The sequence below is a fragment of the Bactrocera latifrons genome, unplaced genomic scaffold (genome assembly GCF_001853355.1).
Source record: "Bactrocera latifrons isolate USDA-ARS-PBARC rearing strain unplaced genomic scaffold, ASM185335v1 scaffold_187, whole genome shotgun sequence".
Taxonomy (NCBI): domain Eukaryota; kingdom Metazoa; phylum Arthropoda; class Insecta; order Diptera; family Tephritidae; genus Bactrocera; species Bactrocera latifrons.
In genome coordinates this window covers 137,060-152,273 of record NW_017535374.1, presented here as the reverse complement: position 1 = coordinate 152,273, position 15,214 = coordinate 137,060, and the positions used below count along the sequence as shown (strand labels likewise).

At 33.7% G+C, this 15,214-nt stretch overlaps 4 protein-coding genes across 7 annotated transcripts in view; 1 reads left to right on the top strand and 3 right to left on the bottom strand.

Moving 5' to 3' along the window:
• Positions 1-696: 696 nt before the first annotated feature.
• LOC108967404 (transmembrane protein 87A) lies at positions 697-4,473 on the bottom strand. 3 transcript variants are annotated; one of them, XM_018930788.1, is made up of 11 exons: positions 4,403-4,473; positions 4,173-4,320; positions 4,018-4,078; positions 3,867-3,949; positions 3,568-3,804; positions 2,793-2,963; positions 2,438-2,721; positions 2,050-2,259; positions 1,841-1,961; positions 1,627-1,780; positions 1,234-1,463 (listed from the first exon to the last, which is right to left on the bottom strand). In XM_018930788.1, exons 2-11 carry the CDS (start codon positions 4,284-4,286, stop codon positions 1,234-1,236), a joined length of 1,665 nt encoding a protein of 554 aa, XP_018786333.1. In that variant the 5' UTR covers positions 4,287-4,320; positions 4,403-4,473. The 3 variants fall into 3 exon arrangements, with proteins under 3 accessions (XP_018786336.1, XP_018786333.1, XP_018786335.1); XM_018930790.1 differs by having other exon boundaries at positions 4,173-4,313; positions 4,403-4,471; XM_018930791.1 differs by lacking the exon at positions 4,403-4,473 and having other exon boundaries at positions 697-1,463; positions 4,173-4,286.
• A 288-nt stretch (positions 4,474-4,761) lies between these two features.
• LOC108967405 (39S ribosomal protein L48, mitochondrial) lies at positions 4,762-5,749 on the top strand. The gene is made up of 4 exons (XM_018930792.1): positions 4,762-4,863; positions 4,922-5,035; positions 5,109-5,242; positions 5,302-5,749. Exons 1-4 carry the CDS (start codon positions 4,852-4,854, stop codon positions 5,615-5,617), a joined length of 576 nt encoding a protein of 191 aa, XP_018786337.1. The 5' UTR covers positions 4,762-4,851; the 3' UTR covers positions 5,618-5,749.
• Positions 5,635-10,637, bottom strand: LOC108967403 (WD repeat-containing and planar cell polarity effector protein fritz). The gene is made up of 8 exons (XM_018930787.1): positions 9,480-10,637; positions 8,889-9,189; positions 8,439-8,763; positions 7,735-8,360; positions 7,127-7,671; positions 6,407-7,041; positions 6,182-6,341; positions 5,635-6,121 (listed from the first exon to the last, which is right to left on the bottom strand). The coding sequence occupies exons 1-8, from the start codon at positions 9,892-9,894 to the stop codon at positions 6,003-6,005; spliced, it is 3,126 nt and encodes a 1,041-aa protein (XP_018786332.1). The 5' UTR covers positions 9,895-10,637; the 3' UTR covers positions 5,635-6,002.
• Positions 10,638-13,881: 3,244 nt separating this feature from the next.
• LOC108967402 (solute carrier family 25 member 36) overlaps positions 13,882-15,214 on the bottom strand; it is a 30,358-nt gene continuing 29,025 nt past the window's right edge. Inside the window, exon 7 of one of the 2 annotated variants that reach the window (XM_018930785.1) lies at positions 13,882-14,500. In XM_018930785.1, the coding sequence (XP_018786330.1) occupies positions 14,374-14,500 (127 nt within the window). In that variant the 3' untranslated portion in view covers positions 13,882-14,373. The remainder of the gene's footprint in view (positions 14,501-15,214) is intronic. The other variant, XM_018930786.1, reaches the window with a different exon arrangement.

Genomic DNA, 15,214 nt, shown 5'->3' with positions numbered 1-15,214 from the left:
ATAGCAAAAATATGTGATTTTGTGTGTAGCGTTAAACATACATTATTTGGATTTTTTTATTTATTAGGAAAACAAATTGCACGCCTTTTTAATTTCATTTTGTATAGAACGTCAGTTCAAACGAAAGCTGACTTTAGTTGGCGAGTTTAATAATTTTATTTTATTTATTTATTTTTTTTTTGTTTCCATTGCAAATATTTATAAATATTTTCTAGCACATTAAATAAACTAATTAGATATTTCATAAAATATTTAAAATATGCATTTGTTGAAAAACTAAACAAACAAAATATAATAATTACATAACTCTTAACTATATACAACAATACTTATATGTATGCTTGGTTAATAATGGCCCTCGAATTGTTAATTACAAGAAATTGTTTATTTCTACATACATATAGAGTAACTGTGTGTATGTTTATAAGAGCTTTTTTGTTGTGTGCTTATTAACTAGAAACAAATGTAGTGCCGCAGCGCATTACTGTTATCTACAACTTACAAATTAATTGTTATTAATGATTTAATAAGCGTTTACATCTAAATAGTACACGTATAAAATGTGGTTTTCATATTTATTTTACATGTTGCTTATATATTTTTCTGGTTTATGTCAAATAATTTGTGTACAAGTTAAAATTATTGTTTTTCTTATAAATTGAATTTTTTTTACTAATTTTCGAGGAACACACATTTCTTGAAAATAAACTACTTATCTATAAGAAACCAAATAATAAACCATATACAAAATACTTTAAATGTGTGAAAAAGCAATTTTTATAATAATACCGAAAAAACCATGAAAAAAAAGAATAATAATAATAGTAACAAAGCAAAGCTAGCAACTTATTATTAAGTTTAGAACTTAATGTAAACTTAGATTAGTTAATTTGTGCATATATAAAACGTATTATATTTTAGCTGTTTATAACTTTCACTTAAATCAAACAAACATTTTATTTTCGCGCAAATAAAATATAATCAATAATAAGCATTAAACAAGAAAATAATGTAGCATTTACAATGCATATGTGATAACTGTTATAAAATATGCATATATGTATATATATTAATGTATGTTTATAAGCAAGCAAATTATACTGAAAATCACAAATCAACATTTTTCTTCTGTTCTCTTGTTAGGTGTGTGTGTGTGTATGTGTTGTTGTTAGTACTTATATATAGTTTTAGATGTTTTGGTTTTTTTTTTCGTTCTTACTATATGGTATAGCTTTATTGCATTTTCGAAACTTCGAATCTCGTATTTATGATTTCTTCATCCGAATCTAAAACCGGCAACGCGGGATCGGCCATTGATGAGGGTATATTCTCTTCCACCCAACGTAAATCATCCTCTTCGGTCGTTGTGCCGCGCTGTGCATTCGGTGGTGTTTTAGTGCCACCATTTGCATGCGAACTGCGCATTTTGACACCATACGCATCGGCGACGAATTGATCTTCCTCTGCAGAAACAAAAATTAAATATATGTAGATAAAAAAGAATAAACAGCAATAATAGGCTGATCGAAATCAGTTCTATTTATGTTATAAAAAAAACGAAAGTTTCTCACTTTATCTCACTGGAAAACTTAATTAAAATAAAATTACAACTATAATAATACTTACCATCATCGTCCTCATCGTCGGGCGCATCAAGTAGCGGTGTAAATGCATAGCGTTGATTATTATTTGTGGGACGCCACAAAATCATAATAACCAACAACAATACCGAAAACAGTATATGCCAGAAAGCGGCATCGAACCAAATATTGCGCCAAATCTATTGTAAGAAAATATATATGTAATTTGTTTTTGTTGTTATTAATCATTATGCACTCACTGGTGTACAGTTCTGTGACTTGCGCACATGCAGTGCATATAACATAAATATCACTGATGCAAGCACCGAAAATATCAGTGTGTTTGTGAAGTGTCTGTACAAGGAGAGTTTCACCATATTTCTGCAAGATAAAATAAACAAAAACAAGCATAACAAATAAGTTATGATAATTAACACACTACAAAGCGCTAATTTACACGCACACACACCTTCTTAAGCGCAACGTTCTGGTGGTCTGCACCAGCGATGTGAATATCCACCAACAGATGCCTGTGTCCAGCACAGCCAACGGTATGGCGGCCACCAACTGTTCATCGGTTTTCGTGCTAGTCACACGCAAGTAACTTTCAACGCAAGCCAAGACAAAGTACAGCGCACCAACGCCAACCACGCGATGAAGCATTGGACCCAAACGAGGTCTATAAACGGAAATGAATATATATTAATAAATAAACTTAAAGAGATTAGGTAATTAAACACAAGTGTTTTGATGAACAACAACGTAATTTTTGGGCATATTTGCGCGAATGTTCAAAATTGGTTTATGTTTGAAAATAACATAAACATGAATGTATACATATATTTGCGTGCACTCACTTGACAATACCGAAACCCAGACTCATTATGATGACAAGCATGCGTGCTAGTGTGCGTTTGGCGCACGAAACAAATTCTGCCATTAATTCGGCGCCCTCAACTGGTACACCCGTGGCATTTAGGCTATAGTATTGTGCATAGAAGAAGGCCTTTTCCAGCATGCCAAGCAATATGACGCCACCAATCCAGAATTGTATGCGCAAGAGATCACGCCATTGCATGAATGACACAAAGAGCCAGATAATGCCGAAAATTACATAGACGACGCACATTATGCCGTAGAACTGTTAAAAGAGAACAAATAAGAATTTTTTAAATAATAATTTTTCTATTATTCGAATTGTGTTTCACTTACCGCCAAGAGTGGATGATCAATGGCAGAAAGGTAGCCGCCATCAGGTCCAACAATATCCAGCTGTACATGTGCGGAAAAATCTATGGGCTCTGAACTTTTGACAGCTTCAATTTTCAATGTCAATTCATAAATGCCATCTCTGCCAATGGTGATGATGTTTTTATCTAATGGCTGATAAAATAAAAAAAAATATGTTTTTTTAAATATTTTAAAAACAGAGAAGTGGTTTGAAATGTTTATAATTACGCATAAACAATTTTATACTAAAGCAGAAAATTTTAAAAACTTTCATAACATTGAAAAATAATCAAAAATAAACTTCAAGAAACCTCTTCAAGAATATGGCTGATTAAACGCAATATAAATTTAACATTTCACAAGAAATCAGAAATCAAATTTTGTATGTTCACGTACACAAAGTAAGTTTTATCAACTTTTCACCTACTTCCTCTTCCTATGTGATAATTAAAATAAAAATAGACGCTCTATTGCTTTACGCCGCTAACGGCATGACACATAAAATATTACCAAAAGATAAAATTCTACGAATACGCGAAACATTATAAAAAAAAATAATAATAAATAACCTTATCAGCTACAACTAACGCGCGAAATTAATTCTTGCTCTAATTACTTCATATTTTATGATCATACTAAAATTGTTTTCATAACAGACGAAGTGATATTGTTAGTAAATATGCGAGTTCCTTTCTACAAATTGTCGAGATAACGATTTTACTTGATTTAAATGTTTATGCAAAATACTACTTATTACCGCTGTGGGATGTTTTTTGGTATTGTTCGCTTTCTTGACCGATGCCAAAGCAGCTGCCTCTGGTGATAACGCTGCCATGCCAGACGCTGTCGTTTCTTGCACCGGCCATTGTTTTTCCGACAACAGAATTGGATGCGTTGAACATTCGGTAGTTTTTGAATCCATAGTGATGAAACCAAATTCCGATTTATTTTGCATTGGCAAATTTTCTTCTATATCGTATTTTTGTATATCGTACTGTAAATTTAAGGAAGAAATAAATAAGCAAAGTGTAAGTTGCATGTCCAGTAGACATTTACCATGCGCTTGTCCGTCCAACATTGGCGCTCGTACAATTGCCACTCAATATTTACATCTAAGCCATCACGACCCTCACATTCGACTAATGGTGTGAAAAAGACAAAATATTCAATGAAAATTATTATTATTGACTCATCAAAAAGCACTTACTATGGACTTTTATTTTGGAATTGGCCAATAAGGGACGTTGCTCTCGTGCAATGTTGGCATTCTAGAGACGAAATAAATGCAAATTATTGTTAAACAAAATATATATATTTTACAATTTTTAATTCCTATGTGTGCAAATACATTTCCATACTTACCGGTGTTAACGTTTTAATAGTTTTGCCAGCATCAGAATTTGCCTGCGTTGCCGAGGTAAGCATTGTCATCAGCAGAAAMACCTTCACCATAATTAGTAGCTTTCTTTTCCACATTGTTTTATTTATTGATGAAACTCGCACCTAAACACTAAGACGTTTAGTTAAACAGTTAAAAAAGTAATGCAAATTGTTAAAATTTTTGTAAATTGTGATTTTTTGTAGCAACTAACAAATTTTCACGGAAAATCGACGTCAACAAGCAAACTCAGCAAAGTGGAAGAGAGCAAAGCAAAGGAAAAAAAATTCTGACAGTTCTAGTTGGGCTTTGTCAATTTTTATACCTATTTGTTGGGAATATTGTTAAAACAAAACAAACAATAACTACACTGAGAAAAAATTTCGATAGTTTTGTTAGAAATGTAATAAAGCACTCAAACTCACAAATGCAGCGACAATATAATAATATATGCCGTAAAAATTGATTAAAAATTTCTGTTAAATTTACGGAGATTTTTCACATTTTTTGTTAATGAACAAAACAGCTGTTCTACATTGTCCCCTTTTCTGTCATGTAAACAACTACCATATGTTTATAGGGTAAAAGATATGGAATTGGCAGTATTTGTATGACATAACCTCTTAAATAATTCACATAAAAACAAAGTGGTAGAAAAACAAGATGCTAAGAAAGGTAAATCTACTTTATTTTATGTTATTCCATTTACAACATGTTTATTTATATTACATAGCTTAGTCCAATTGTGCCGCGTCTGCTATGCAATAATGCTATTACTTCCTTAATTAAAACTTCAACACAGCAATATAGCGATGGACGAAGTGTATATGAACCGGACTATTTGGAGGTAAATAATTGAACGTACTAAATAATAGAAAAATATATTAAGAAACTATCAACCACAACTGCTTATTTTGCAGTCCTTGAAACCCAAATTTCCGCAATATTCCTGTCTCAACGTGCAAATGAAAGGTTATGATTTCCCAATACTTGAGAGCTACCAGCGTTACTTGCATAGTGTTGCTGAATATCTTGATATTGATGTTTCCGATTGGTGAGCAAGCATAAAAGTATTTAAAATTACAATATACTAAATTCCATTATTATTTTTAGTTACGCTTTGCCATCACAAACGACAAAAGTACAAAGATTGCGTCCTAACTCCGCCGTTGTAGATGCCGAATACATACTAACAATGTATGAACGCAATCTGCAAATAAACGATGTAAACGCACCAGTGTATCCCGTATTTTTACGCATAGCGCAAGCCGCTTTGCCCGAAGGTGTGCAGTTGAGTGTACAAGAACACTCTGATGAGTTTGAGGAGCGGCGCTATGTGCCTGATCGTGATTTATTAGACCTAAAAGCCGAATTGGAACGCATGCAAGCAGGCGGACCGGGTGGACCAGGTGGACCCAAAAAGAAATAGGTCTAAAAATGCGTGTATTTTGTTTTACTTGTACACAGAGGGTACAACGTACGTGCATATATTTGTAGCAAGCACTTAATTTATACATACTAAAGTGAATAAAAATACTAAATTCTCTGCTTAATATCTAAATGGAATGTACTATTTAAAGCTTTCCCTACTGGACGGCAATATAAATGCTGCAACGATATGTTATGAAAACAAAATCTGTAGCAAAGTGTATGTATACGAAAAATTGTTACAAGAAGGCGCAAAGAGTGTAGAGCTTAAACCTACATACATATTTATAGTATAAATGGACGTTTAAACTGCACAGCTTCTATTAAAGAAATGCTGAATAGCACCATTAGCGTCAAAGCGAGATTTTGGAAGAAAATGTGCTTACTTAGACAACACCAAAGTGCACCACTTTGATAGCCGGCTGAGTTGTATTATTCGATTTGCGTGACTTTGAGGTTTCATCACGATTTGAGGACCTTATCGGCGGACGTGGTAACTCATCGGCTGAAATGAATGATAGAAGCTTTAGAAGTCAATATACATATGTAACTAAAATAGAAATACCTGCCGATAACGGATTAAAATCTTTTAAATATTCATCATGTGGATGACATAATGGCAAGCTATCTGCTAATTCCTTTTTCGGATTTGTAATGTTACGCGGTAATGGACGCGAATAGCCATTACGTTTCGGCAATTGTGGTTTTTCTTTACGTGGGATCTCCTGCAATGAAAAATGTTTAATATTTTTTTAGTTGTCATATTTTGCAAGTGAAATCAATCACTCACCGGCACTACGGCGACCTGCACCGTGTCCGAGAACTTCACTTTATTCTTTTCGCCCGCAGCATTGCGTGCATTTCCACCACCACTTGGCAACTCTTTATTCAAGCCATTTGCATACGTTGCACCACTGCCACCATTAACTAAATTAGCACCGTTATGTTGTTGTGTTGAACTATTCGATAGTATTGACGCCGTGGGCTTCTTTTGCAACAAACGCTTTTGATGTTCCTCACTATTTGTGGTCACAACCAAAGTTGGTGGTATTGTACCCGAAACTAATGGATGTTGGTAATATTTCGGCTTATAATTACCAGGCTGCAACGCGGATACGGACGCAATTGAAGTGGGCGCAAGCGCGCTTGGTGGCAACGGTTGCATATTTTTTTGTTGTAATGGCAAGGAATTATCAGTGATCAAAGCCGGTGTGGCATGATGCATCACATTCGAATTTGTTGTGATGGTTTGCAGGTGCGTTGAATTTACGGTTAACAGTGTGTGTGCGCTGCTACTGTTGCCAGCGGTGGTAAGTCTTTGCAGCATTGTGGCGGCGGGTGCGTTTATACTGTTTGGTGCCATTGCATCGGCTGGCAATTGTTGTTGCCACGGCAAAAGTGTGACGGATGGGGCAGCGGTCAGCGCTTGAAAAAGAATAAAAGAAATTTAGAATTATTAATATAAATATTTTTGAGCGAAGGATAACAGAATTAATGTTCGCATACTTACCAATGCCGCTATTATTGAAATCACTGCTGTTTATTGTTGGTGTGTTGGTTGTGTTTTGTAAGAGTTTCAAGCTGCGTAGCGAAGGCAAAGGTGGCGGTGGTGGTCGCGGACGTATACGTATTGCATCTTGCGTACCCTCCGTACGCAACTCCGGTTTTGGAATGTTAATTTTTATCATTTCGGCACTAAATACTTTCGACTTGAATGATGGCAATGGTGGCACATAGTTCTTTAAGTGTTCTTTTGTATATTTGTTATGTTGTAGTTTGCTGCGCTGCACAACCTGCAAGTCGGCATATGTTGATTGTGAGCAGGCCGACTCTGAGCGATAATCGGCACTCGAACTTAAATTGCTGTTCGCGAAACCGTTCACAGCACCACCGTGTCCCTCCTCTTCATGCAGTATAGTCGCTGCCTGACTGAAAGCGGCGGTTGCGAATTCCAACAAGTTTACATTCGATTTGGTCTCATTGAATAAATCCATGAAGAGATCATAATCTTCAATATCTTCAGCAACTTCAAAGGCCTCTGCATACATTTGTTTTCTAAATAATATATAATTAATTGGATTAAATATACATTAAAATACATTATTAATGCTGGCTTACCGTAGCAGATAGAAGAAGAAACGTCTCTTCAAATCAAACACCTGATCGCTAAACTCGTCTTTTGTTTCTTCGGAAAGTTCATCGGTGAATGTCTTCAGCGCTTTTCCCAACAGCTCTACACGTGCACGTTTCGCCTCTCCACGAAAGAAAACGTAATTAGCTATTTTGTGTAATGATATCAAACACATGGCGCCGTAGGTTTCCCAGTTGATCGCCATTAACAAATTCACCGCTTTCTCCAGCTGATGCAGCGCTAGATATTTGTCAACCAAAACATCAGCGGTCAGGCCTGAATTGTGTATGTCACCACGCATACCGGCGCCAGCGAAAAATCGCAAACAACCCAACGGACCTTGTTCGAAATGCAAGAAGAGCAAACAATCGGTTTGGCCATATGGTAAAGAGCGTTGCGTCAAATCCGCCTTGTGACTAAATGCAATGTGCACCAATGTCGGTTGTATGGTGAAGTAGTGTGAAAGATCCAATAAATTTAGCGGTGTGACATCTTCGCTTTGCAATTGGTTGCCTACCGGCGTGAGGGCGAGGTCAAAACATTGAAATTGCGCACGCTCATTAGCTACCATAACAATACTGCTATCCGAGTGCCAAGCACATTGCGTGGGTATCTGCAAAGTACATATATGAAATTTTATAATATGAAATACTATTGTATTTAATTATATATGTAATATTTGTTTACTTACGATGTCTATATGTGTTGTGACTTTGGTAACTTGCTGCACTAGATCATGCAGACAAATTTTTCGATCGATTGAGCCCAAGAATAGTTTCTCTTGATCTGGACTGAAGGCGTGACAACAGATTTGCGTTCCCATTGTTATTGACGTCACTGTGGCGCGTTGCATTTTACCAGCATTTATTTCATAGGTACATACTTCAGCAGATATTTCGCCTTTTCGCGATACTTTTTGCTCTACTGTCAAAATTTGACTTTCGGCGGAGCGTAGAAAATCCACGGAGAGCGGATCATTTTCAGACCAACAATATGAAACAGATTCTATCTGCATGCTATAGAAAAAAAGAACTGTTACTGAAAAAATACTTAGCAAAGTTATATAATTGTGGAGAATGCTGTGCTGGTGCCGGCACTTGCCAGTGACATTTTCAAACTTTCTTACATATCATACACTCACCCCTTTAATTTAAAAACATGTATATTCGCCCTATCCTGATCACGTATTGTTGGTCGCCAAGGATAAACTTCGTTCTGAGAAGATTTCGTCCATATAACAAAAAGATCGGCGCTACTGTTCACGATTAGATGACGCGATAGTTTACGCTCTGACGGTCCTGGTATTATCACGTGAAATATGCGGGGATCCATATTACTAATTTTCTCCGGTCCTTGCAGACGTGTGTTCGGTTTTTGTAAATGCACCACCGTCAACTGATTCGTATTATAGGCTAAGACGATGTGGGAACGTGTGAAAAATGCTAAACCAGAGATAAAACATGAGACAATAAAACGTATTACTAGTGTAATGCAGAAATACTGTAGGCAAAACAAACAAAACACAGCAAAGTTGTAGCGAAATTAATTAACATTAATTGCATGTGAAACTGTGTGAATGCGCGCAGCATGCTCATGGGTATACGCAAATGCAAATTTCTCCACACTATCAGCATTAGAGAATATACATACAGTATACACACAGATATACATTCACTGCGCAACTGTTTGTCACATTTATTTCCATGCCCATGGTATGTACATATACACTTACCGTCGGTGATAACTTCCGACGCCAGCTTGCCAACAAAGTACTTCTCATAGACCATACGCAATATGTCACCTGTCGCAGGATCCACAGATATATGTGCGATAATGCCGTTGGCGAATAGCAGCAACACTTGCGCAGCATCACGCCATTCGGTATGTACAATTTTATAACTACGCAGTAATTCCTCCAAGCGTTTAATGTTATCCTTCAACCGGCCAGGTGCCTTGCGGCTATTCTTAAGCACAGTCACACCATTACGCCGCTCAGTGTAATCACGCTTAGCGATCGCTGTTAGCTCAGCGTTCTGTTGCTGTGCCTCACGATTGCGTGTATAACGGAAGGCACCCAGGTCGGTTGATTTAATGCGCAACTCATCGCGTACACTCCACAGATGACATTCACCGAGGAGCGTTAGCATTGCAAATGCTTGTGGTTGTGGTTGGAAACGTCAAGCAGTTGACTCTCAATAACTTTTGTTTATATTATATAAAATAATATATTTCTGTAATTTTCTATGCTTGCAATACTCTCACATCATTTATCGTTAGACGACTTGATGCACTACTACACTTTTTGCACATGCAATTTCCTAATGAAATTATGCACAACGGGAATTTAACAAACCACAACTCCAGGTCTCGTTTTAAGCATACATGTGCTAATGTTATTCCAAACTTATCGCGAACAAACGCCGCTACAAGAATATTTCTATATGCGTCTGCTGTCTCGCGGTTAGAGTCGCCGTCGTCACCACAGCGTCACAGCTAGATCCCCGAAGAATTTGGCTAATTTATGCGCTGCAATAATATTACTTGATATATGTTGCTATTGTTATTGAGTTAGTATTTAATGTTGTTTGCATTGTTGTTGTTGTGCTGCTGTTAACTGCATGCCTTTTATTGCCCTACTGATCGTATGGATGCGCAAGTTTGCCTACGTTGTAGTCATTGTACTTGCGGACCTGTTGCTTCTGCGTATTGGTATTTCAAGCAATTTTATGTTTTAGTACATTTATTTACACTTGTACTTATGTAGCACGAAATCACAAAGTTTTCTCAAAACTGCACAACAATATCGCAGCTATTTTGTTCAAAAATAAATATATAAACACTAATAACAATAAAAAAATTGCACGCAAATTGACAATCAACAATGAATTGTTGCTTCTGCCCGATTAATGAACGATCAGAGATGAGAGAAAAGCAGAGTTGCACACAGAAGTCATGACAACTACACTGCAAGCAATAATTGGTAATGTCAAATTAATATTAAATGTGTGTATATTGAGCAAATTGCTATATTTTATTATTTTACGGTAAATAACACAAAAATGGTTTTTTATTTAAAAAATTAGAAATAAAAATTAGAAAGAAAAATATTTTACATATAAATATATATTAATAAAAAAGTATATATTTTTTTAAATTAATAATGAACTGTTATTATTTTTATACCCTGAACATATATCCCATAAAGTTTGTAACAGCCAACGAAAACGTGGGAGTCCTTATAAAATAAGCAGAGACGAGCTACATCGATTTTGCCATGTCTCTGTCTCTCTGTTTATTTCGCGATATCGATCTGAAAATTCGTAAGCATCATTTTCTCCACAAGAAGCTACTCATTTTCCGAAATCGCCGATATCAGACCAGTATAGGATATAGCAGCCATGCAAACAGTACGATTAAAGGCACAATTCGCATACTAACATAGTGTTTGGATCGGACCACCACAGCATATAGCCGACAACTGACCAAATTCAAGTTCTTATAAGGAAAACTTTTTTGTCTGACGAGATATCTTCATGAAATTTGGCACGAATTATCGTCAAAGATAATACTGCAATTTCCTTTCGTGCTACCTATGTATTTAAAAAAATTCAGATAAAACCCACACAACAAACGTTTCTGCACTATAATAAATAAATATAAAAGTTCAAAGGTTTTTATTTAAACAAAAATTTTTATTTCATTTCAGTTGTTGTAATGTATTTTAAAATAAACAAATTCACAAATTAATTCACAGATCTTTTTTTCGTGTTCCTCGTTCACATTTTTATATATTTACTTAGGTTTTTTTTAATTTAATTTTTAAGTATTTCATTCAGTTTGCCATAGTTTCTACGTCAAGTTTACTTTAAAGCAAAATCGAAAAACTCTTACGACACTAAAACAAGTAACATGGATATATTTACGTGTATATATTTAAATATATGTATATGTGTGTAAATTATTTTTATACTTAATGTTATGTAATTACATATGGAAATCTGTACTAAACAGCTACAAAAACATTAAACCTTCATCGCACAAAAATAGAATTAACGTAAAATCGCAATCTTGCAAGCTTAACGACAATTTATTTCGATATTTATTTTTTATATTTTCAATATTATATCGTCACCCAAAATGCAAAACAGGGTGTCATCAAAAAAATCAAAATTCGCTAGCAGATCATAATAACCAATACATACCCATTTTATAACCANATAAAATTGTTATATAATTTATAATATATTGGTTATATCTTACATGTGTATATGTAATATGTTGTAACGAATCGTAAGCAATAAATAACGCAATTGCAATTGTGATTGATTATACATTGTTTTGCAATTTAGGTGACGATGTGAACATCCTCTTACGCTAACGGTGGCAAAGTGACGCAAAATGACTTTGAACACTTATAATCAAAAAGGAATTTACAGATGTTTAATTGTTTTATTTTCGCTACAAGCAATATTTTAAATTTTTTTACAAAAAGGAAAATAATAATAATTGCAAACATACATATTTATTAGTTCAATGTATGAATTTCAGTATTTTTTTGTAGGCTCGTATTTATATATATATGAAATTCAAGTTGCAGTTTGACTGTGTTGTGCTTTAAGGACTTTGTAATAACATTATTAATATTGTTTGCATTATTTTTATGTATTTCATTGTTGTTCTTTATATAACTTAATTTTATACAAGGCATTGCGATATTTGCTAACGTTTTGTTATGCGTTTATGTACATACATATATATAGTAAATGACTTTTTGGACGACGATGCGTTTACAAGACAAATAATGTAGACACGTAGAATGTATGCGCCTAAAAGTATGCCAATTTGCAATAAATACGCTGTCGCGCTTATTTTTAATTTTGGTATTTTTTGTTAAAGTTTGCCAAATTAACTGTAAATCATTTCATAAAATTTTATAAATTTTAGTTCAAGTGTATGATTTCATACAATTTAATTAATTCAAAATATTTAAAGAGCAAATATACTTTTAGGCGCTATACCACGCAGTCTTACAGCTCATGTGACATCTTGGAAAAACTAACATAAATTTTATCACACCTCTTTGCGACTACATACTATTTACACAGCAACTTATATTTAGTACTTATTTTTTACAACTATTTTGTGCCAATTAAATATTTATAGTATACTCAGTAGTTAATAAGATTTTTTTTAAATTTATTTTAACAATTCTATATGAGCTACTTTGCAGTCTGACTATAGAGCAGCCTTATTCATTGTTTCGATTCCGAATTTGGTTAAAATATGTTTGTTTGTGTTTTATTTTTGTTTCTGTTCGTGGTCAATTTCATGTACAAGTAAAATAACTAAAGCAAAAAATAAAAATAAAAGTTAATGCTTATTTCAAGTATGTATATATTATTTAGCATTAAAGCAAATATTTTGCTAAACAAAATGTGCTTAACAAATTAAAATGTTTATGGCATGAGCAAGTACGTATGCATTTAGTTGCATTAATTATAGTGCATATGACTTATAAACTTAAAGACGAGTGTGTAGGAAATTAAATATAGCACTTCAAGTGTTTATCTATAAATATGACGACATACATAAATATGTCTGCGCATCAAATGTGTATCGACGTTCAACCAATTGTTTTGCTTCATTTCAATCAATATGTACTTAGTGTAAAAATAATAATTTATAATTAACATTTTAAGTGGAATAATTAAATTATTTAACACTAAAATAACGTTTTTAACCATTAAAGCGTACAAAGTACATAATTTTACATACATAAATAAGGTTTCGTAATTTTTGTTTTTTAATTGTTTTACAATTAGTTTTTATATGTGCACTAAGGTGAGTGTGAGTGTGTGTTTAACAATTTTTTTTGTTGCATAATACATATAAATATATAAATTTATATTATAGCCGCAAGATCTACACTATAGATCTGGAGAAAAAAATGTATAAAACACAACAAATTCAAAAATTGTGTTGAGACAATATATATTAAGTTAATAAAATAAAAATAAAAAAATTAAATATTGCAAATATAAATTTGCTGAGCTAAAGAAATGTCTGCGGCAATACAAGTCACGGACTATTAAGTTCATTTTATGAGCACAAATTAAGTGTTTTACAAGTGTTGGCCTGCCATAACGCTTACAAGTATTTTATTGATGGACTGATTGAGTGTTTAATTGCTGCACAACATTGCACAGAAAAAAAAAACTAAACACAATTCATAAAAATTATTAATTTGTGTGATTGCTAGCGTTTAAAGCTCTTTCAAGAGTTTTCAATTCGTTGTACGCCTTTGTAACGGCATTGTAACAATTATTGTAGCATCAGCCTTCTAACGTCTCCTCATAAGCGCCTAGAGGTGCGCTACAATTGTTACACCTTTTTATTATATAATTTGTTTAGCAACAAAGTTGCATAGTAACTTTGTAGCTAAGTTTTAAAAGACAACGTCTGCTTGACCACGCGCCTGTCCTATATGCACACATTAATACGCACGCACACACACACACAAATATATATTATATGTTCACGCTTAAGCGTTGTGTATGTGTGTTTGCGCTTTTGTACTTATAGTCGCTCAAAATTAATCACGCTACAAGCCATAAACGAAAACAAATCTAGAAGTCGTAGAATTCATTGCTTTTATTATTGAATCGTCGCGTTAACACATACACGACTGCTTCGTAGGTGGCCATCATTATGGCTGTGTTAGGTATTTGACGCACCAGTTGTGTCGCTAAGCCTCTGCAAAGATAAGATAATGAAAGTATTATATATATGTATGTATTAATGCCTTCAACTGATTTTTTTGTGGTCAAATANAATAAAAATAATAATAATAAACGTATAATAACAAAAAACAACAACATAACGTTATAACAACAACAACACAAGTAAGGAGCCGTTTCAGCGTTAGCAATTACAATAACAAATATAATATGATAATACAAAACAAAAAATGAAGGGAAGTAATATTAACAAAAAACAACAACTGCAACGTGTTGTAACAAATGGAAAATCGTTAAAAATTCGTAATGTAAAAAATTGCGCAATAAAATGTATATAAAATATGAACCTTGCAAATCATTAGCGAGAAAAATATTAGTCAGCAGAAAAATGCTATGGCTGCGCAGTCGAAATTGAAACTATAGCGAATACAATTTAAAAAAATATAAAAAAGATATCTAAGTACTTAAAATGTATATTTTAACAAATAATAAGAAAAACCCATAAATTCGTGTCCAGCCAAATCATTAGCGAGAAAAATATTAGTCAGCAGAAAAATGCTATGGCTGCGCAGTCGAAATTGAAACTATAGCGAATACTATTTAAAAAAATATAAAAAAAATTTTCAGAATAAATAAAAAATATTGTTTTTTAATATTTAAAATATTGTTTTAGAGCATTTTTTGTATTTTACATTAGGCACATTTTGTACCTTTTACGAATTTCGAAAAA

Coding starts and splice junctions, on each gene's coding strand:
- LOC108967403 (XM_018930787.1), bottom strand. CDS start 9,894: ATGCTAACGCTCCTCGGTGAATGTCATCTGTGGAGTGTACGCGATGAG. Junction 9,190..9,479: donor GTCGGAAGTTATCACCGACG/GTAAGTGTATAT, acceptor TCTCTGGTTTAG/CATTTTTCACACGTTCCCAC. Junction 6,122..6,181: donor TTTTAATCCGTTATCGGCAG/GTATTTCTATTT, acceptor CATTCATTTCAG/CCGATGAGTTACCACGTCCG.
- LOC108967405 (XM_018930792.1), top strand. Junction 5,036..5,108: donor ATGAACCGGACTATTTGGAG/GTAAATAATTGA, acceptor CTTATTTTGCAG/TCCTTGAAACCCAAATTTCC. Junction 5,243..5,301: donor GATATTGATGTTTCCGATTG/GTGAGCAAGCAT, acceptor TATTATTTTTAG/TTACGCTTTGCCATCACAAA.